The sequence below is a fragment of the Pongo abelii genome, chromosome 3 (genome assembly GCF_028885655.2).
Source record: "Pongo abelii isolate AG06213 chromosome 3, NHGRI_mPonAbe1-v2.0_pri, whole genome shotgun sequence".
NCBI lineage: Eukaryota > Metazoa > Chordata > Mammalia > Primates > Hominidae > Pongo > Pongo abelii.
Genome location: NC_071988.2, coordinates 2,560,599 through 2,583,770, shown reverse-complemented (window position 1 = coordinate 2,583,770; position 23,172 = coordinate 2,560,599). Strand labels below are relative to the sequence as shown.

At 48.8% G+C, this 23,172-nt stretch overlaps 1 protein-coding gene across 8 annotated transcripts in view; it reads right to left on the bottom strand.

The window, feature by feature from the left end:
- FAM193A (family with sequence similarity 193 member A) overlaps nt 1–15,118 on the bottom strand; it is a 195,569-nt gene extending 180,451 nt beyond the window's left edge. For 2 of the 8 annotated variants that reach the window (XR_008524955.2, XM_063723272.1), the window contains exon 1: nt 13,517–14,051. Coding sequence is in view for 5 of the 8 variants with exons in the window: in XM_063723272.1 (XP_063579342.1) it covers nt 13,517–13,771 (255 nt within the window). In the remaining 3 variants the exon portion in view is untranslated. Of the gene's footprint in view, nt 1–13,056; nt 14,053–15,006 lie in introns of those variants that run through there. The other 6 variants (XM_063723274.1, XM_054554918.2, XM_063723271.1 and 3 more) reach the window with 6 other exon arrangements.
- Nucleotides 15,119–23,172: the final 8,054 nt, after the last annotated feature.

Here is a 23,172-nt window from a genome sequence, read left to right as displayed (position 1 = left end):
GACACTCAATGGAAAAATTCACTGGAACATTTCTGATTTCAGATTTTCAGATTCGGTGTGCTCAATCAGCATAATGCAAATATTCCAAAATCTGAAATTATCTGAAATCCAAAACACTTCTGGTCCCAAACATTTGAGATAACGGATATTCAACCTGTAAAACTAAAATCAGGCAAAAACAATTTAAGAAAGCTAGTGACAAACATCCCTCATGAAAACAGACCAACAATGCTTAATAAAATTTAGTGAATTTAAGTCTACCAATTAAAAAATAAATGACCGGGCAGGGCTTACACCTGTAATCCCAGCACTTTAGGAGGCCAAGGCAGGTGGATCACGAGGTCAAGAGATCAAGACCATCCTGGCTAACATGGTGAAACCCCATCTCTACTAAAAATATAAAAAATTAGCCGGGTGTGGTGGTGGACGCCTGTACTCCCAGCTACTTGGGAGGCTGAGGCAGGCGAATGGCGTGAACCCGGGAGGCAGAGCTTGCAGTGAGCCGAGATGGCACCACTGCACTCCAGCCTGGGCAACAGAGCAAGACTCATCTCAAAATAAATAAATAAATAAATAAATAAATAAAAATATAAATTAAAAAAAAAAACAAAACAACCAACAGGCGCGGTGGCTCATGCCTGTAATCCCAGCACTTTGGGAGGCTGAGGTGGGCAGATCATCTCAGGTTGGGAGTTCGAGACCAGCCTGACCAACATGGAGAAACCCCGTCTCTACTAAAAATACAAAATTAGCCGGGCGTGGTGGCTCATGCCTGTAATCCCAGCTACTCGGGAGGCTGGGGCAGGAGAATCGCTTGAACCCGGGAGGCGGAGGTTGCAGTGAGCCGAGATTGTGCCATTGCACTGCAGCCTGGGCACCAAGAGCGAAACTCTGCCTCAAAAATAAACAAACAAACAAACCAACAAACGACCAAGAGGGGTTCATTCTAGGAACGTAAAGCTGGTTCAATATCCAAAATCAATGTCACCTACGACATTAACAATCTAGGCTGGGTGTGGTGGCTCACGCCTGCAATGCCAGCACTTTGAGAGGCCAAGGCAGGTAGATGACTAGAGGCCAGGAGTTCGAGATCAGCCGGGCCAACATGACGAAACCCCGTCTCTACTAAAAGTACAAAAATTAGCCAGGAGTGGTGGTGCACACCTGGCACCACCACAATCTCAGCTACCTGTGAGGCTGAGGCAGAAAAATCGCTTGAACTCAGGAGGCAGAGGTTGCAGTGAGCTGAGATGGCGCCACTGCACCCCAGCCTGGGAGACAGAGCGAGACTCCATCTCAAAGAAAACAAAAAAGTAAAGCTATAAAATTTTTAGATGAAAACATAGAAGGAAAAAAATCATCATAACCTGGAGCTAAAATGGAGATCTTACAAATGACACCAAAACCATGATCCACATAGAAAAAAACTGATTGATAAACTGAACTTCATTCACATTAATTTTTTTTCCTCTGCAAAAAACCGGTTTACAGACTGGGTGCAGTGGCTCACACCTGTATCCCAGCACTTTGGGAGGCTGAGGTGGGCCCATCACTTAAGGTGAGGAGTTCAAGACCAGCATGGCCAACATGGTGAAACACCATCACTACTAAATATACAAAAATTAGCCAGGCATGATGGCACACGCCTGTAATTCCAGCTACTCAGGAGGCTGAGGCACAAGAATCACTTAAACCGGGAGGCGGAGGTTGCAGTGAGTAGAGATCACACCACTACACTCTAGCCTGGGCAACACAATGAGACTCTGACCAAAAAAAAAAAAAAAAAAAAAAACCAAAAAAGTAAACCATAAATTTTTTAGAAGAAAACATAGAAGGAAAAAAATCTTCATAACCTTGAGCTAAAACAGAGATCTTAGAAATGACACCAAAACCATGATCCATAAAAGAAAAAATTGGTAAACGGAACTTCATTCACATTAATTTTTTTTTCTCTACAAAAAACCAGTTAACAGGTTGGGTGCAGTGGCTCACACCTATAATCCCAGCACTTTGGGAGGCTGAGGCCGGTAGATCACTTGAGGTCAGGAGTTCAAGACCAGCATGGCCAATATGGTGAAACCCCATCTCTACTAAAAATACAAAAATTAGCCAGGCATAGTGGCACACCCCTGTAACTCCAGCTACTCAGGAGGCTGAGGCATGAGAATCACTTGAATCTGGGAGGCGGAGGCTGCAGTGAGCCGAGATCATGCCACCGCACTCCAGCCTGGGTGACGGAACGAGACACTGTCTCAATAAAAAGATAAGCTACAGAGTTGAAGGAAATGTTGGCAAATTATATATGACAAAAGATTTGAATTCAGAATCATGGAGAACTTTCAAAAAATAGGCACAGTAGTCCGGGCATGGTGGCTCACCCCTGAAATCCCAGTACTTTGGGAGGCCAAGGCGGGCGGATAATCTGAGGTCAGGATTTCAAGACCAGCCTGGCCAACATGGTGAAGCCCCGTCTCTACTAAAAATACAAAATTAGCCGGGCGTGGTGGCAGGCGCCTGTAATCCCAGCTACTAAGGAGGCTGAGGCAGGAGAATCGCTTGAACCCAGGAGGCAGAGGTAGCAGTGAGCCGAGATCGTGCCATTGCACTCCAGCCTGGAGACAAGAGCAAGACTTTGTCTTAAAAAAAAAAAAAAAAAAAAAAAAGGCAAAGTCTTCATAAAACACTTCTCCCAAGAGGATACAGGAACGGCAAATAAACACAGGAAACATGTTTAATATTATTAGGCACCAGGGAGATGCAAATTAAAACTATGATACCACTACAGACCTATTTATTAAAATATTAAGAGGCCGGGCTCAGTGGCTCACGCCTGCAACCCCAGCACTTTGGGAGGCCAAGGTGGGCAGATCACTTAAGATCAAGAGTTCAAGACCAGCCTGGCCAACATGGTGAAACCCCATCTCTACTAAAACTACAAAATTAGCCGGGTGTGGTGGCACACATCTGTAACTCCAGCTACTCAGGAGGCTGAGGCAGGAGAATTGCTTGAACCAGGGAGGCAGAGGTTGCAGTGAGCCAAGATCGTGCCACTGCACTCCAGCCTGGGTGAAAGGGTGAGACTCCACTTCCCAAAAAAAAAAAAAAAAATATACACACACACACACACACACTAAGGTCAGGAATTATAAACTACCTATCTGTCTGTCTGTCTGTCTGTCTAGTCTAAGGCTGGGTGCGGTGGCTCACGCCTATAATCCCAACACTGGGAAGCCAAGGTGGGAGGATCGCTGGAGCCCAAGAGACAGACACCGGCCTGGGTGACATAGTGAGACCCCATTTCCACAAAAAGAATTATTATTATTATTTTTGAGACAGAGTCTCACTCTTGTTGCCCAGGATGGAGTGCAGTAGTGCAATCTCGGCTCATAGCAACCTTCACCTCCCAGGTTCAAGCAAGTCTCTTGCCTCAACTCAACCTCCCGAGAAGCTGGAATTACAGGTGTGTGCCACCACAACCGGCTACTTTTTGTATTTTTAGTAGAGATGGGGTTTCACCACCTTGGCCAGGCTGGTCTCAAACTCCTGACCTCCAGTGATCCACCTGCCTCGGCCTCCCAAAGTGCTGGGATTACAGGCATGAGCCACCAAGCCCGGCCCACAAAAAGAGTTTTTTAAAAAACAGTTTAGGCCGGGGCTTACATCTGTAATCCTAGCACTTTGGGAGGCCAGACAGGTAGACTGCCTGAGCTCAGGAGTTTGAGACCAGCCTGGGTAACATGGTGAAACCCCATCTCTACTAAAAAATATTAATAATAATAGTGTAAACAAAAACCATTGAAAATCTCAAGTGCTAGCAAGGATGCAGAGCAACTAGAACTCTCAGACATTGCTGTGAGTAGGCAGAATGGTATTATCCACTCTGGATAATAGTTTGGCGGTTTCACATAATGTTACCATATGACCAGCTCCTACTCCTTGGTATTTACCTAGAAAATTGAAATTTACTTTCACACAAAAATCCTGTATAGACATGTTTATGGCAACTCTATTTATAATCACCAAAACCTGAAAACAACCCCAATGTCCACCAATGGAAAAATGGACAGACTGTGGTACATTTATACAACAGAATACTACACAGCAGTAAAAAAGAACAAGCTACTGATACATGCAACAACTTGGATGAATCTCAAAGTCATTATGCTGAGTGAAATAAACCTTCCTGAAAAGACTACACACTGTATGAGTCCATTTACAGGACTTTTCCAAAAAATAAAATCATACCAAGTAACACAGTAATGGCTGCCAAGACTTTAGGAGTTGGGGAGAGTGTAACTATAACATGAGGGAGTTTTTGTGAACAATTAAACTGTTCTGTATCCTGATTGTGGTAGTAGATATATGAATCTACAGTTGTTAAAATTCAAATGCAAAATGCACATTTTAAACATTCAATTTTGGCTGGGACATCAGCCTACACTGTAATCCCAAAACTTTGGGAGGCCAAGGTGGGAGGACTGCTTGAGCCCAGGAGTTTGAGATCAGCTTGGGAAACACAGTAGGACCCCATCTTTACAAAAAAAAAAAAATATATATATATATATATATATATATATATTTTTTTTTTTTTTTTGAGACAGAGTCTTGCTCTGTCACCCAAGCTGGAGTGCAGTGGCACAATCTCGGCTCACTGCAACCTCCGCCTCCTGGGTTCAAGCAATTCTCCTGCCTCAGCCTCCCGAGTAGCTATGATTACAGGCGCCTGCCACCACACCCGGCTAATTTTTGTATTTTTAGTAGAGACACAATTTCACCATGTTGGTCAGGCTGGTCTCAAACTCCTGACCTCGTAATCCGCACGCCTCAGCCACCCAAAGTGCTGGGATTACAGGCGTGAGCCACCGCACCTGGCCTTAAATTTTTTTTTTTAAATTAGCCAGCCATGGTGGTGCACACCTGTAGTCCCAGCTACCTGGGAGGCTGAGGTGGGAGCACTGCTTGAGCAGGGCAGACTGAGGCTACAATGAGCCACTGTCATAACACTGCATTCCAGCCAAGGCAACAGAGTGACAGTCTGTTTCAAAAAATTTTTTTAGTTAGTATCAATTTTGCTATATGTTAATTTCTAAAAATTAGCATACAACAGTACCATTTAGGAAAACTACCTGGCAGTACCTACTAAAGTCAAATCGAAGTATACCCAGCAGTTCTACCCCAGCCATATGAGCAACTGAGTGCTCATGTCCACCAACACACACGCACAGAAAGGAACAGACGTATCAGCTGACTCATATCAGCCACAAAACAATTCAAATGTCCGTTAGAATGGTGAGATAAATTGTGGAATATTAACACAACAGTAAGTTTACATGCCATGAAAAAAAAAATGATCCACTGCTAGGACAACAACACAAATGCATCTCAAATACAATGTTGAGCCAAAGAGCCCTGGCACAAAAATTCTTGTTCTATGAAATTCAAAGAGAGGGTCAGGCATGGTGGCTCACGCCTGAAATCCCAGCGCTTCGGGAGGCTGAGGCGGGCAGACCACCTGAGGTCAGGAGTTCGAGGCCAGCCTGGCCAACATGGTGAAACCCCATCTCTACTAAAAATACGAAAATTAGCCAGGCATGGCGGCGCATGCCTGTAATCCCAGCTACTCGGGAGGCTGAGGCAGGAGAATCACTTGAACCCAGGAGGCGGAGGTTGCAGTGAGCCAAGATTATGCCACTGCACTCCAGCCTGGGTGACAGAGGGACACTCCGTCTCAAAAAAAAAAGAAAGAAATTCAAAGGCAAAATCCTTTTAAAGGATACAGATGAGATCAGTAGTAGAAACTAGAAACGACCATGAAGGGGACGAGGGAGCATATGAAAAATTGTTCTATCTATAGTCTTTTTTGTTTTTTTTTAAGATAAGGTCTCCCTGTCACCCAGGTTGAAGTGCTGTTGTGGTACAACCACAGCTCACTGTAACCCTCAGACTCCTGAGCTCAAGCAATTCTCTAGCCTGAGCCTCCTATGTAACTGGGATTACAGGTATACACCACCACATCAGGCTAATTCTTTTTTTCTTTCAGAGACAGAGTCTTGCTCTGTCACCCAGGCTGGAGTGCAGTGGCCCGATCTGGGCTCACTGCAACCTCCGCCTCCTGGGTTCAAGCAATTCTCCTGCCTCAGCCTCCCGAGTAGCTGGGATTACAAGTGCCCACCACCACAAAAAAAAATACAGCTTAATTTTTTTGTATTTTTAGTAGAGAATGGGGTTTCACCATGTTGGCCAGGCTGGGCTCAAACTCCTGACCTCATGATCCTTCCAGCTCGGCCTCCCAAAGTGCTGGGATTACAGGTGTGAGCCACAGCACCTGGCCAGGCTAATTAGAATTAAGTTTTTTGTTGAGACAGAGTCTCACTACATAGCCCAAGCTGGTCCTGAACTCCTGGCCTCAGGTGATTCTCCCACCTTGGCCTTCCAAACTGCTGGGATCATGGCTATGGGCCACTGTGCCAGCCTATATGCTTTATCTTGATATATTGATTACATAGGTGTACACATACAAAAAATACTGAATCACAGACATGCTCTCTGCAGGTGCACCCTTTCTAAAGCCTGTATGGTAATCATCTAAACTTTTAAAAGTTAAAATCGTTAATTTTAGTTAAGACACAGGAAGTTCTACATTTTTCTTCAACCTATTTCCTCAGGTCACTAACGCAAATATGAACTAAAGTTAATGATAACCTAATTTCACCGTGGTAGCAATTTCTACAATACAGGGAAGGCTTCTAAGTGCACCCTCATGTACCCCAAAGATCCATAATAATCATACCAGCATTGTTTATACAATGATCATACCATCAAAGCAGAGGATACACTGTATGGTGGCTAATTTTTTGGGTTTTTTTTTTTTTTTTTTTTTGAGCCAATGTCTCATTCTTTTGTGCAGGCTGGAGTGCAATGGTGTGATCTCTGCTCACTGCAACCTCAGCACAGCCCCGCCCCGGATTCAGGCGATTCTCATGTCTCAGCCTCCTGAGTAGCTGAGATTACAGACGCTCGTCACCATGCCCGGCTAATTTTTGCTTTTTTTAGTAGAAATGGGGTTTCTCCATGTTGGCCAGGCTGGTCTCAAACTCCTGACATCAAGTGATCTGCCCACCTCAGCCTCCCAAAGTGCTGAGATTACAGGCGTAAGCCACCATGCCCGGTCCCTATGGTGGCTAGTTTTTATTTTAATTTTTTGTAGAGCAGTGGCGGGGAAAGTCTCTCCACGTCACCCAGGCTGATCTCAAACTCCTGGACTCAAGTGATCCTCCCACCCTGGCCTCCCTAAATGCTGGGATTATAGGTATGAGCCACCAAGCCTGTGGTGCCCTATCATTTAGAAACCTGAGGTAGTGGCCAAGTGCGGTGGCTCAGACCTGTAATCCTAGTACTTTGAGAGGCCGAGGCGGGTGCATCACGAGGTCAGGAGATCGAGACCATCCTGGCTAACATGATGAAATCCCGTCTCTACTAAAAATACAAAAAATAAGCTGCGCATAGTGGCACACACTAGTAGCCCCAGTGACCTGGGAGGCTGAGGCAGGAGAATCACTTGAACCTGGGAGGCGAAGGCCACAGTGAGCCAAGACTGCGCCACTGCACTCCAGCCTGGGTGACAGAGCGAGACTCCATTTAAAAAAAAAAAAGAAAACGGAGGTAGTGCAAGGCTGATACCTTGCCCATGGAACAGAGCCTAACAAATTTGTGGTTCCCCAAGCTTTGCGTATAAGAGTTCTGTTTTGGGTCAAAGACCTATAAGCTAAGTTATGTTTTGCTACTTGCCCCACGGTCCTCCTCCTTTGTTGAAGCTACCTACATGCAGAAACACCCTCTTTGGCTCAGCAGCCACCTCGATGAAGGTGGTCCTGGGTATAACACATAGTGCTGTGTCCCACACACAGGACGGTGGGACTGTGACCACTCCTGAAAATCAAGACAGTCCTTCCACTCTGCCTTCTCTCTTATCCACCTTCTGGCTGGGTGACTACGGAGTGTAGAGGCTGCTTGCCGGGACTCAGAAAGCCTCCCTGGGAACCACAGGGCCAGAAACCACTCACTGTTTCTGGCTGATATTGTTTTGGGTGCCATTTTGCACCATACAAGGTACTCCAAAAAGCTCACCATCTGTGGGGAAACAATTCAGAGGCTTCAGAATTACATTAAGACTTTCTGTGATCTGGGTCAAGAATATTTTACCCCAATTACCATAGAGTTTCTTTAATGAACAATTATTAAAATACTTACAAAGAAACCTAAAAACTAAAGACAGCTTTAAAAGTTTAAAATATCGGCCAGGTGCAGTGGCTCACGCCTGTAATTCCAGCACTTTCGGAGGCCGAGGCAAGTAGATAGATCACTTGAGGTGAGGAGTTTGAGACCAGCTTGGCCAACATGGTGAAACCCTGTCTCTACTAAAAATACAAAAAATGGCCAGGCGCGGTTGCTCACGCCTGTAATCCCAGCACCTTGGGAGGCCAAGGCATGTGGATCACAAGGTCAGGAGTTCTAGACCAACATGGTGAAACCCTGTCTCTACTAAAAATACAAAAATTAGCCAAGTATGGTGGCACATGCCTGTAATCCCAGCTACTCAGGAGGCTGAGGCAGAAGAATTACTTGAACCCAGGAGGCAGAGGTTGCAGTGAGCTAAGATCACCCCACTGTACTCCAGCTGGGGCGACAGAGTGAGACTCTGTCTCGAAAAAAAAAAAAAAAAAATTGCCAGGTGTGGTGGTGCACTCCTGTAGTCCCAGCTACTCGGGAGGCTGAGGCAGGAGAATCACCTGAACTCAAGAGGAATCACTTGAACTCAGGAGGCAGAAGTTGCAGTGAGCCGAGATGGCGCCACTGCACTCCAGCCTGGGCGACAGAGCAAGGCTCTGTCTCAAAAATAAAATACCATAAAAGATGGGGGCATATTTTAAAAGCTTAAAATACAGTAAAAGCAACTGTCAAGGTGCAGCACACAACTCAATAGTACACAACAGAGAGGCTGCAGTGGGTCACACCTGTAATCCCAGCACTTTGGGAGGCCAAGGTGGGTGGATCACAAGGTCAAGAGAGAGAAACCATCCTAGTCAACATGGTGAAACCCTGTCTCTACTAAAAATACAAAAATTAGCTGGGCGTGGTGGCACGCGCCTGTAGTCCCAGCTACTCAGGAGGCTGAGGTAGGACAATTGCTTGAACCCAGGAGGTGGAGGTTGCAGTGAGTCGAGATCACGCCACTGCTCTCCAGCCTGGTGACAGAGCAAGACTCCGTCTCAAAAAAAAAAAGTACACAATGAACTAATTCTGTGAACTATAACCCATATTTTATTAATGAGATTACATGGAATAGAAAAGATCAGAAAAGTATTAAAATATTTTGTTGGTTTTTTGTTATTTTTTGAGACAGAGTTTCACTCTTGTTGCCCAGGCTGGAGTGCAATGGCACAATCTCGGCTCATGACAATCTCCACCTCCCAGGTTCAAACTATTCTCCTGCTTCAGCCTCGGGAGTAGCTGGGATTACAGGCATGCGCCACCACGCCCAGTTAATTTTGTATTTTTAGTAGAGATAGGGTTTCTCCATGTTTGTCAGGCTGGTCTCAAACTCCCGACCTCAGCTGATCCTCCTGCCTCGGCTTCCCAAAGTGCTAGGATTATAGGTGTGAGCCACTGTGCCTGCCCTTTTCTTTTTTTGAGACGGATTTTGAGACAGTCTTGCACTGTCGCCTGGGCTAGAGTGCAGTGATGTGATCTGGGCTCACTGCAACCTCCGTCTCCCAGGTTCAAGTGATTCTCCTGCCTCAGCGTCCGGAGTAGCTGGGATTACAGGCATCCACCACTATTCCCGGCTAATCTTCGTATTTTTAGTAGAGATGGTGTTTCATCACATTGGCCAGGCTGGTCTGGAACTCCTAACCTCAGGTGATCCACCCACCTCAGCTTCCCAAAGTGCTGGGATTACAGGTGTGAGCCACTGCAGCCGGCCTGTTTTTTCGTTTTTGTTCGTTTGTTTGTTTTTTTGAGACGGAGTCTCACTCTGTCACCCAGGCTGGAGTGCAGGGGCGCCATCTCGGCTCACTGCAAGCTCAGCCTCCTGGGTTCATGCCATTCTCCCGCCTCAGCCTCCCTAGTAGCTGGGACTACAAGGCGCCCGCCACCACGCCTGGCTAATTTTTTGTTTGTTTGTTTTGAGACGGAGTCTCACTCTGTCACCCAGGCTGGAGTGCAGTGGCGCGATCTTGGCTCACTGCAAGCTCCGCCTCCCGGGTTCACACTATTCTCCTGCCTCAGCCTCCGGAGTAGCTGGGACTACAGGCGCCCGCCACCACGCCCGGCTACTTTTTTGTATTTTTAGTAGAGATGGGTTTCACCGTGTTAGCCAGGATGGTCTCAATCTCCTGACCTCGTGATCCGCCTACCTCGGCCTCCCAAAGTGCTGGGATTACAGGCATGAGCCACCACACCCGGCCATTTTTTGTATTTTTAGCAGAGAGGAGGTCTCACCGTGTCAACCAGGATGAGTTTTTTTTGGTTTTTTTTTTTTTTTGAGACAGAGTTTCACTCTTGTTGCCCAGACGGTAGTGCAATGGTTAGATCTCAGCTCACTGCAACCTCCGTCTTCCAGGTTCAAGCAATTCTCCTGCCTCAGTCTCCCGAGTAGCTGGGATTACAAGTGCACACCACCACGCCTGGCTAATTTTTGTATTTTTAGTAGAGATGGGGTTTCACCATCTCTGGGGTTTCATCATCTGTCGGCCAGGCTGGTTTCGAACTCCTGACCTCAGGTGATCCACCCACCTCGGCCTCCCAAAGTGCTGGAATTACAGGCATGAGCCACGGTGCCCGGCCCTAAAATATTTTGTGAAACTTTTGTTTGTGTTTATGTGTATGTTTCCTAGATCTTAACAGATTTTATTTCTTGGAGTGGGTCATAACAGTGGGTCATGGTCAAAAATCTTGATAGGCCAGGTGCAGTGGCTCACGCCTGTAATCCCAGCACTTTGGGAGGCAGAGATGGGAGGATCGCTTGAGGTCAAGAGTTCAAGACAAGCCTGGGTAACATAGTGAGACCCTGTCTCTATATTAAAAGAAAAAATTAGCCAGGCATGGTGGCACATACCTAGAGTCCTAGCTACATGGAAGGATTGCTTAGCCCAGAAATTGGAGGTTACAGTGAGCTATGACCAGGCAACTGTACTCTAGCCTGTGCAACAAAGAGAGACCGTGTCTCTTTTAAAACAACAAAATCCTGATGCATACTAGTTTAACAGAATATCACAGTCCTGTCAAAAATAATACTCAGGTGGGCACAGTGGCAAGGGTCTGTGCCCTTAGTCATTAGTAAAACTAAGATGAGAGGGCTCACTTAAGCCCACAAGCTCAAGGCCAGCCTAGGCAACATAGCAAGACCCTATCTTAATAATAATAGGCATAGTTATCTGATTTTGAATAACATGACAAAAATAATAAAGGTAGGGCTGGGCACGGTGGCCCACGCCTATAATTCCAGGACTTTGAGAGGCCAAAGCAGGTGGATCAGGAGGTCAGGACTTCAAGACCAGCCTGCCCAACATAGTGAATCCCTGTCTCTACTAAAAATACAAAAAAAATTAGCCAGGCATGGTGGCAGGCACCTGTAGTCCCAGCTACTTGGGAGGCTTAGGCAGGAGAATCACTTGAACCCGGGAGACAGAGGTTACAGTGTGCCAAGATCGCACCACTGCACTCCAGCCTGGGCGACAGAGTGAGACTCTGTCTCAAAAAAAAAAAAAATAAAAATAATAATAAAGTTATATTTTACCTAAGTATTGCAAAGCAAATGTAAATTATTAAAACTTGAGATGGTATGAAAGGCTAAAACTAAGAATTTTATTGTGCCACCAACTGGTTTTTATTGAATCAATAGAAATGAATATATTTCATATCCAGCTACAGCAAAAATTATCAATATTTTGTGTAAGGATATGCACAGGCAAACCCCCCACCCTCCCCTACCCGACAGCAGCAAACACTGCCCTTAAAAACCCCAATGATCCAAACGCTCAAGACTCATCCTTGATCCCAAGAACTGCGGCCTGTTTTGATCTCCAGGATACTGGATGAGGGCAATCTCGGGAGACTGAAGTCCAGGACTACGGCCCAAGACCCTAATGTAACAATATAATAATAATAAAAACGGCCGGGCGCGGTGGCTTACACCTGTAATCCCAGCACTTTGGGACGCCAAGGTGGGCGGATCACCTGAGGTCAGGAGTTCGAGACCAGCCTGGCCAACATGGTGAAACCCTGTCTCTACAAAAGTTAGCCGGGCATGGTGGCGCATGCCTGTAGTCCCAGCTACTCGGGAGGCTGAGGCAGGAGAATCGCTTGAACCCGGGAGGCGGAGGTTACAGTGAGCCAAGATCGCGCCATTATTGCACTCCAGCCTGGGCGACAGAGCGAGACTCCGTCTCAAAATAAAAAAAAAAAAAAATTTAAAAAAAAAGAACAATTTGTGTCATGATTTAGCACAAAAATACTCCCAACGCTTCTTTCGTTTTTTAATTGCAGTATCTTTAAAACTACATAATTTAAGAGTTCAAATAACGTTATAAGAAAGCAATTTAAAAAAAAATCTATTCTCTTTAAGGAAACAATGGGATAACTGGAAATGACTGCGCCAATTGCATACCCACTTATAAATAGTGTACCCTCTGAAATGCTGTGACCAACGGTTGAATAAAAGTGGCAGGAATCCATAATTGGTAGGTGCAATGTGTGCTAGCTGTCTTCATAAACAAAACTGAAAAAAATCACCTTTCAAATTCCTTAACTTCGAACCCTAAATACATACCTGAGTAACCAAACCACTAAATACCCCTGAAAACTTAACAAAGCGGGGGAGGAGGGGCCAGGGCTGCCAGCTCCAGGTGGCTGTCAGGTAGATTTCAAATAACCACATAGGAAGACCAAAGGAAAACTTCCGGGAGGCCTTTCTCAATTATCACGCGCAGGGAATAACGAAGGTGGACAGAGAGAAACATTTCAAAGCCCTGGGAGCGAAAGGGCAGCTTTGCTCACCCCTGGAATCGCAGTCGCTCTGGAACCGCCGCAGCGGGCGAGACGCCACGACAGAAGCCCGGGCCTCGCGGGCATGACCCGCCGGGTCCAGCGGAAGGCGAAGCGCCGTGCGCGGAGGTGCACCCCGGGGACGTCCCCGCCCGTTGAGGGGCTGCTCCAACCTGCGGACCAGCCCGTCGCCATGAGCGGCGGCCCCGGTGTCGCCCTCCCGCCGCCTCTGCTCAGGTTCTCCTCTCAAGAGGCTGACAGAGGCCGCGTCACGCCGAGCACAGCCCACCTGCCGCCCTGTCCCGGGACCCCGGCAAGCGCAGCGCCGCAGGACCCGTTATGCGCCCGCCCGCAGCATCCCGCTCCCAGGCCCGGGGCGCTCGGGCCGACAGCGGGAGGCCGAGCTCCGCCAAGGCGCGAGAGGACGGCGACCGCGTACCGCCATCGACCCCTGCCCGCTGCCGCCGCTTACCTCGAAGTAGCCTCCGGGGGCGGCGCCGCCCGCGCTCGCGCCCGCGCCGAGAGGCCCGTTGGCCGCCGCCGCGCCGCCCACCAGGCCTGCCGCGCTGCCCGGGGCCGCCAGGCCCGCGGCCTGGGAGCCGCGCAGCGCCGCCGCCGGGCCGGCCTTGCCGCTGCTCGCGCCGCCGTTACCCCCGCCCGAGCCGCCGCCGCCGCCCCGCTTGTTCTTCCGGCGCTTGGCCCCGCGCTTGGCGTCGGCTGGGCTCATGGCGGGCGGGGAGAGGGGCGCAGAGCGGGCGCGGGGGCCGCGGGCGGCGGCGGAGGGCGGGGAAGGCGGGGAGGCTGAGGCGGCGGCGGCGGCGGGCGCTCCGGCCAGCCGGGGGGCGCTGCGCGGGGTCGCGTCCGGGTCGGGGAGGGCTGGGGCGGGCGGGAGCTGCGGGGCAGGCCGCTGGGCGGGAGGAACCGCGAGTCCACAGTCCCGGCGCCGCGGCTGACCAGAGTTAGAGTCCAATATGGCGGACACAAGGGGAAAGGGATCCCAGTTTACGTCGGGGGAGGGGGAAGGAGCAGCGGGGAGGGGGAGGGGTGTGGGCCCCCACCCCCACCCCCACCCCGCCTTACTCCGCCCCCCGGCGCCGCTTTTCCCTTTGCTTGCCCTCCACCTCCTGCCGTTAACGTGCCTCGGCGCGCAGGACACGCCGGGAATTGAAGTCCGTGCTACCCGTGCCGCCGCTGGGGGCGCCCGGGGGGTGGACCACGATTCCCGTCAGGCCTTGCGAGGCCGAGGGCCCGGGCGCTGGGAGGAGCTGGGGCCGGGGAGCTGGATGCGGCGGTGATGTCACCGCCGCGCTCGTCGCCGCAGGTCCCGCCCACGCCGCGCGGCCTTCTGGGCGTTGTGGTCGGGGGTAGGGCTAGGCCGGGAGGAGGCCGTGCCGCCGCCCGCGAGGCGAACTACAGGGCTGGCGGCGGGGAGTTCCGCCTCTCTGACCGGTGCTGGCTGCCCGCCCGCGCCCCTGTCCGCCCCGCCCGCGCCCCTGTCCGCCCCGCCCGCGCCCCTGTCCGCCCCGCCCGCGCCCCTGTCCGCAGCCCAGGTGCCGCAGACCGGCGCGGCTCCCGGGATGCACCAGGGGCGGCGTGGCGCGGCCCTGGCCTCGCCAGGAACGCCCGGTGACCTTGGGCTAGTCTAGTTCTGGTCCAGATGACTCAGTGAGGACCACAGAATCTCTGCCTCGTGGGCTGGGCGGGGGTTCGGGCGGCGCTGGAAAGCCGGGAGCGGTGCGGTGGGGTCCGCCTGGGTGCGGAGGCAGCGGTGGAGCCTGGACCGGGCCCAGGGCTGGGACATGCCGGTCGGTTCCCCGAGAACCCCTCGCCTAAAGGGTGCTCTTCCCGAGCCCGCCCTTTCCCTGCTATCCCGTTAAGCCCTCTCCAGAGGTCCCGGTGCCTTGCTAACCCACGGGGCCCTAGGACTATCCGGCCGTGTCCCACACCCTCGCACTCACGCACCTCAGGGACGACTAGCCGGGTCAGACCCTCGCAGACGTCCAGGTCAGAAATAAGGGCTTGCGTCTGGATCCTCCTCCCTCCGCGGCCTTGCAGACATCTGCGAGCCCCAGGCACAGCTCTGCCGTGAGACCCGGGCCACGGGGGTACCCTGCCGGCGGCCCCGCCCCCTGGAGGGCCCCGCTTACCACAGACACAGAGGCACAAAGGACATGATTTCCCCTTTTTGGTTCCACGGGTGGTGTCAGGCCGAGAGGCGGCGGGCTTGGCATTGGGATGTACGGCCTGCCAGGCTCCCCTTGCAGCGTTTACCGAGTCCTACTGTTCGTCCTGGGTCCCTGCAACCCGCCCCAGCTGCAGCCACAGCCTCCTGATCCTCTGACCCATTCTTCATGACACAAGCAGAAATCTCATGTGATCAGAAAAAAGCTACCCTTAAAGCCATTCAGATACCATCTTAGCCGAAAAAAGGCCCCCCGCCCCATCAGGGTCTTGGATGATCCTGCCACTGAACATGGAGTTTGAGAGAGCCGGGTAGGAATGCGCTTCTGGCCTCTTTTTCAGTGTCATAGGCTGTCCCTGCCCCTTGCCTCAACCCCTGTCCTTTCCTTTGTCATAGCACATTGCACAGGATTGGGATTCATGATGTCACCAGTAACCCCAAAGACAAAAGGTTTTATTGGGCAGGAGAGAACCTGGGAATGCCTGCCTCACACACCTCTGACACCCAAGCTACTGCAAAGCAAGAGGCTGAGCACCCAGCACTCTGCTATTTGCTGAATCAATGAATGACAATAATGACCATTAGGCCTGGGTGCCTTGACTCATGCCTGTAATGCCAGCAGTTTGGGAGGCCGAGGTGGGCGGATCACCTGAGGTCAGGAGTTCAAGACAGCCTGGCCAGCAAAGCGAAACCCCGTCTCCACTACAAATACAAAAATTAGCTGGGCATGGTGGCACACACTTGTAATCCCAGCTACTCGGGAGGCTGAGGCAGGAGAATCGCTTCAACCCGGGAGGCGAGGGTTGCAGTAAGCTGAAATAGTGCCATTGCACTCCAGCTTGGGCAACAAGAGCAAAACTCCGTCAAAAAAAAAAAAAAAAGGAGGCCGGGCGCAGTGGCTCTCGCCTGTAATCCCAGCACTTTGGGAGGCAGAGGCAGGCAGATCACGAGGTCAGGAGATTGAGACCATCCTGGCTAACACGGTGAAACCCCGTCTCTACTAAAAATACAAAAAATTAGCCGGGCCTGGTGGCAGATGCCTGTAGTCCCAGCTACTCAGGAGGCTGAGGCAGGAGAATGGCGTGAACCTGGGAGGCGGAGCTTTCGGTGAGCCCAGATCGAGCCACTGCACTCCATCCAGCCTGGGCCCCAGAGCGAGACCCCGTCTCAAAAACTCAAAACAAAACAAAACAAAGAAAAAATAATGACAGGCCGGGCGTGGTGGCTCATGCCTGTAAATCCCAGCACTTTGGGAGGCCGAGGTAGGCGAATCACCAGGTCAGGAGTTCAAGACCATCCTGGCCAACATTGTGAAACCCTGTCTCTACTAAAAATACAAAAAATTAGCTGGGCATGGTGAGTGGGCGCCTGTAATCCCAGCTGCTCAGGAGGCTGAGACAGGAGAATCCCTTGAACCCGGGAGGCCGAGGTTGCAGTGAGCCGAGATTGCACCACTGCACTCCAGCCCAGGCAAGACGGTGCAAGACTCCCTAAAAAAAAAAAAATTAAAAACTAAATATGGGCGGGGACGGTGGCTCATGCCTGTAATCCTAGCACTTTGGGAGACCAAGGTGGGTGAATTGCCTGAGCTTAGGAGTTCGAGACCAGCCTGGGCAACACGGTGAAAGCACGTCTCTACTAAAATACAAAAAATTAGCCAGGCATGGCGGCGTGCACCTGTAATCCCAGCTATTTAGGAGGCTGAGACAGGAGAATCACTTGAACCCGGGAGGCGGAGGTTGCCGTGAGCTGAGATGGTGCCACTGCTCTCCAGCCTGGGCGACGACAGAGCAAGAATCCATCTCAAAACAAACAAACAAAAAAACTAAAAACATTTGAGGAAGAGAACAAAAGGAAAAATGAAGAATATTGAATGATCTAGCAAGAAAGAAGGGAGGAAAAAAACACAAAACGTGTGTCAAAGAGGTAACAAATGGTAGATATGAGTCTAAATATATTACACAAACTAAATGAGTAATACTACAATAAACAGTATAAAAATTGTTTCCTTATGTCTGGGAAATAAAAAGAATAAGAAAAAAAAAAGAATGATTGTGCAAAAGAATTTTTAAAAGAAAACTCGGCTGGGTGCGGTGGCTCAAGCCAGGCGCAGTGGCTCACGCCTGTAATCCCAGCACTTTGGGAGGCCGAGGCGGGTGGATGACTTGAGGTCAGGAGTTCAAGACTAGCCTGGCCAACAGGGTGAAACCCCGTCTCTACTAAAAATACAAAAATTAGCCAGACGTGGTAGCACATGCCTGTAATCCCAGCTACTGAGGAGGGTGAGGCAGGAGAATTGCTTGAACCCAGGAGGCAGAGGTTGCAGTGAGCCAAGATCGTGCCATTGTACTCCAGCCTGGGCGAGCAAGTGAGACTCCGTCTCAAAAAAAAAAAGACATAATATAAATATAAGGACATAGAAAATTTGTGAAAGTAAAAGGATGAAAAACATACAAAAGAAATACTAAGTCAGGCATGGTGGCTCATGCCTATAATCCCAGCACTTGGGGGTGCCAAGAAGGTATACATGAGGCCAGGATTTAAGACCAGCCTGGGTAACTGAGTGAGACCCTGTCTATTAAAAAAAAAAAAATGTTTACTGAGTGGCACATGATGGTGTCTGCCTGTAGTCCCAGCTGCTCACCAGACTGTCGCAAGAGAACCCTTTGAATCCAGAAGTTTGAGGTTACAGTGAGCTATGTTTGCACCACTGTACTTCAGCCTGGGAGACAAAGTGAAACCCTGTATGGAAAACAAACCAAAAACCTGTAAAGCCTGGGCAACGTGAGGAGGCCCTGTCTCTATGAAAAGTAAAAAATAGGCCGGGCACAGTGGCTCACGCCTGTAATCCCAGCACTTTGGGAGGCCGAGGCGGGCGAATCACCTCAGGTCAGGAGTTTGAGACCAGCTTGACCAACATGGAGAAACCCCGTCTCGACTAAAAATACAAAAAATTAACCGGGCATAGTGGCGCATGCCTGTAATCCCAACTACTCTGGAGGCTGAGGCAGGAGAATCACTTGAATGCGGAGGCAGAGGTTGTGGTAAGCCAAGATCGGGCCATTGCACTCCAGCCTGGGCAATAGGAGCAAAACTTCATCTCAAAAACCAAAAAACAAAACAAAACAAAACACTACAAATCAACAATAAAAGGAACTTTTTTTTTTCTTTTTTGAGATGGAGTCTTCCTCTGTCGCCCAGGCTGGAGTGCAATGGTGCAATCTCAGGTCACCGCAATCTCCGCCTCCCGGGTTAAAGTGATTCTCCTGCCTCAGCCTCCCAAGTAGCCAGGATTACAGGCACCCACCACCATGCCCAGCTAATTTTTGTATTTTTAGTAGAGACAGGGTTTCACCATGTTGGCCAGCCTGCTCTCAAACTTCTGACCTCAGGTGATCCACCAGTCTCGGCCTCCCAAAGTGCTGGAATTACAGGCGTGAGCCATCGCACCTAGCCGAGGAACTTTTTTTTTTGAGACAGGGTCCCACTCTTCTGCCCGGGCTGGAGTGCAGTGGTCCAGTCATGGATCACTGCAACCTTGACCTCCTTGCCTCAAGCAATACTGCCTCCTCGGCCTCCTTTCAAAGTTCTAGGATGCAGGTATAAGCCACCACACTTGGCCGGAAGTTTCAATATTGTACAAATATGTGGAAATTAAACAGCATGCTTCTGAATGACCAGTTAGTCAATTAAAAAAATTATAAAGGAAAGCCAGGCATGGTGGCTCACACCTGTAATTCCAGCACTTTGGGAGGCTGAGGCAGGTGGATCACCTGAGGTCAGGAGTTTGAGACCAGCCTGGCCAGCATGGTGAAACCCCATCTCTATTAGAACTACAAAAAGTAGCTGGGCATGGTGGCACGCACCTGTAGTCCCAGCTGCTCGGGAGGCCGAGGCAAGAGAATCGCTTGAACTCAGGAGGCGGAGGTTGCAGTGAGCCAAAATCGCACCATTGCACTCTAGCCTGGGCGACAAGAGCAAGACTCCATCTTAAAATAAAATAAAATAAAATAAAAATTTTAAAGGATATTAACAGTTTCTTGAAAAAACTGAAAACAGAAACACAACATATCAAAACCCATAGGATACAGCAAAATCAGTATTAAGAAAGAAGTTTAGCCGGGTGCAGTGGCTCACACCTGTAATCTCAGCACTTTGGGAGGCCGAGGCGGGTGGCTCACGAGGTCAGGAGATCAAGACCATCCTGACTAACATGGTGAAACCCCATCTCTACTAAAAACACAAAACATTAGCCGGGCGTGGTAGCAGGTGCCTGTAGTCCCAGCTACTCAGGAGGCTGAGGCAGGAGAATGGCGTGAATCCAGAAGGCAGAGCTTGCAGTGAGTAGAGATCATGCCACTGCACTCCAGCCTGGGCCACAGAGAGAGACTCCGTCTCAAAAAAAAAAAAAGTTTATCTGGGTGCGGTGATGCATACCTGTAATCCCAGCTACTCAGGAGGCTGAGGTAAGAGGCGAGAGGATTGTTTCAACCCAGGAGTTCAAGGCCAGCCTTGGCAACATAGCAAGACCCTGTCTTGAAAAAAAAAAGAGAAAAGTCAGCATTGTTTCTATACATCAACAACAAAGTAGTGGTAAAAAGAAAAAAAAAATCAATAAATCAATCCCATTTACAATAGCTACAAAAAAAAAAAAAAAAGCCTAGGAACAAATTTAACCAAGGAGAAGAAAGATCTATATTTATTAATTTTTTTGAGACAGGGTCTCACTGTATTGCCCAGGCTGGAATACAGGGGCATGATCATAGCTCACTGCAGCCTCAACCTCCTGGACTCAAGCGATCCTCCTACCTCAGCCCCCTGAGTTGCTAAAACTTACAAGTGTATGCCACTATAGCTAGCTAATTTTTTATCTTTTTATAGCGATAGGGTCTTGCTATGTTGCCCAGGTGGTCTCAAATTCCTGGCTTCAAGTGATCCTCCTGCTTAAGCCTCCCCAAATGCTGGGGTTACAGGAATGAGCCACTGTGCCTGGCTGAAGTGAAAGATCTCTATAAAGAAAACTCTGAAACAATGATGAAAGAAATTGAACCAGATAAACAAAAAACAGAAAGGTGGCGTGGTGGCTCACACCTGTAATCCTAGCACTTTGGGAGGCCAAGATGGGCATATCACGAGGTCAGGAGTTGGAGACCAGTCTGGCCAACATAGTGAAACCTCATCTCTATTAAAAATACAAAAAATTATCTCAGTGTGGTGGTGTGCACCTGTAATCCCAGCTACTCGGGAGGCTGAGGCAGGAGAATCACGTGAACCTGGGAGGCAGAGGTGCAGTGAGCCAAGATCGTGCCATTGCACTCCAGCCTGGGCAACAGTGCGAGACTCCGTCTAAAAAAAAAAAAATAGAAAGACATCCCATGTTCATGGATTGGACGAATTAATATTGTGAAAATGACCATACTACCAAAAGTGATCTATAAATAGTGCTGAGAAACTTGCGTATAGGCATGAAAATGAAACCAGATCCCTATCTCTCTTTTTTTTTTTTTTTGAGACGGAGTTTTGGTCTTGTAGCCCAGGCTGGAGTGCAATGGCATGATGTTGGATCACTGCAACCTCTGCCTCCTGGGTTCAAGCAATTTTCCTGCCTCAACCTCCTGAGTAACTGGGTTACAGGTGCCCACCACCATGCCTGGCTAATTTCTTATATTTTTAGAAGAGACAGGGTTTCACCATGCTGGTCAGGCTGGTCTCTATCTCTTAACATATACAAAAATCAATCCAAAATGAATTAGGACCTGAAACTATGAAACCTCTATAAGAAAACAGTGAAGAAATGCTTTAGATCATTTGTGTGGGCAATGATTTCATGGAGAAGAACTGAAAAACATGAGCAACAAAAGCAAAAATAGACAAATGGAACTTAAAAGCTTTTGCACAGCAAACAACCAACAGAGTGGAACGACAATCTGTAGAGTGGAAGAAAATATTTGTAAATTATTTGTGTGACAAGGGATTAATATCCAGAATACACAGGGAATGCAAACAACTCAGCGGAGAAAAATAATCCAATTTTTAAATGGGCAAATGAGTTGAATAGACATCTTGCAAAAGAAGGCATACACACAGAAAATGCTCACCACCACGAATCATCAGAGAAATGCAAACTAAAACCAGAATGAAATATCATCTCATGCCACTTAGAACCACTATTATCAAAAGGTCAAAAAATAGGCCAGGCATGGTGGCTCACGCCAGTAATCCCAACACTTTGGGGAGCCAAGGTGGGTGGATTTCTTGAGCCCAGGAGTTTGAGACCCAGCATGGGCAACATAGTGAGACCCAGTCTCTATGAAAAAAAAAAAATAGGTGGATGTCGTGGTGCTTGCCTGTAGTCCAAGCTACTCAGGAAGCTGAGGTAGAAGAATCATTGGAGCCCAGGAGGTTTTTTGTTTGTTTGTTTTGTTTTGTTTTGTTTTTTTTGAGATGGAGTCTTGCACTGTCACCCAGGCTGGAGTGCAGTGGTGCAATCTTGGCTCACCGCAAGCTCCACCTCCCGGGTTTACGCCATTCTCCTGCCTCAGCCTGTAGGCGCCCACCACCGCGCCTGGCTAATTTTTTTGTATTTTTAGTAGAGACGGGGTTTCACCATGTTAGTCAGGATGGTCTCAATCTCCTAACCTCGTGATCTGCCTGCCTTGGCCTCCCAAAGTGCTGGGATTACAGGCGTGAGCCACCACGCCCAGCGGGCCCAGGAGTTCTAAGCTGCAGTGAGCTGACTGCACTCCTACACTCCAGCCTGGGTGATAGTGAAAGAATGTCTCAAAAAAAAAAAAGAAGTCAAAAAATAACATGGTGGCAAGGATGTGAAAGGAGAAAGGGGAATTATTATACATTATTGGCTGAATTATTATACATTGTTGGTACTATAAATTAGTACAACCATTATGGAAAACAGTATGGAGATAAATCCAAAAAACTAAATATAGGACTATTTTTGATTTAGTAATATGATCCAGTAATCCTACTACTGGGTTAGTGGGATTCAAAAATCCAAAGAAAAGGAAATTAGTATGTTAAAGAGATATTTGCACTGCCATGTTTATTGCAACACTATTCACAATAGCCAAGATAAGGAATCAACCTAAGTGCACATCAACAGATGAACTGATAAAATGCTATATACACAAGGGAGCACAATTTTTTGGAATACTATTTAGCTATTAAAAACCCCAAATTTCTGTCATTTGCTGCAACATAGATGAGCTTGCAGGACATTATGTGATGTGAAAAAGCCAGGCACAGAAAGATAAGTACCACTTTATTTATTCTTATTTTTATTTTATTTATTTATTTATTTATTTATTTCTGAGACAGAGTCTCGCTCTGTCACCCAGGCTGCAGTGCAGTGGCACAACCTGGCTCACTGCAACCTCCGCCTCCCGGGTTCATGCCATTCTCCTGCCTCAGGTTCCCGAGTAGCTGGGACTATAGGTACCCGCCACCACGTGCGGCTAATTTTTTTGTATTTTTATTAGAGACGGGGCTTTCACTATGTTGGTCAGGCTGGTCTCGAACTCCTGACCTCTTGATCCACCCGCCTCAGCCTCCCAAAGTGCCGAGACTACAGGCGTGAGCCACTGGGCCTGGCCAGATAAGTACCACTTTATCACTGATGTGTGCAAGCTAAAAAAGTTGATCTTGGCTGGGTGCGGTGGCTCACGCCTGTAATCCCAGCACTTTGGGAGGGCGAAGCAGGTGGATCACTTGAGGTCAGGAGTTCAAGACCAGCCTGGCCAACGTGGTGAAACCCCGTCTCTACTAAAGCTACAAAAATTAGCCAGGCGTGGTGGCAGGCATCTATAATCCCAGCTACTCGGGAGGCTGAAGCAGGAGAATTGCTTGAGCCCAGGAGGTGGAGGTTGCAGTGAGCTGAGATCATCCCACTGCACTCCAATCTGGGTGACGAAAGCAAAACTCCGTTTCAA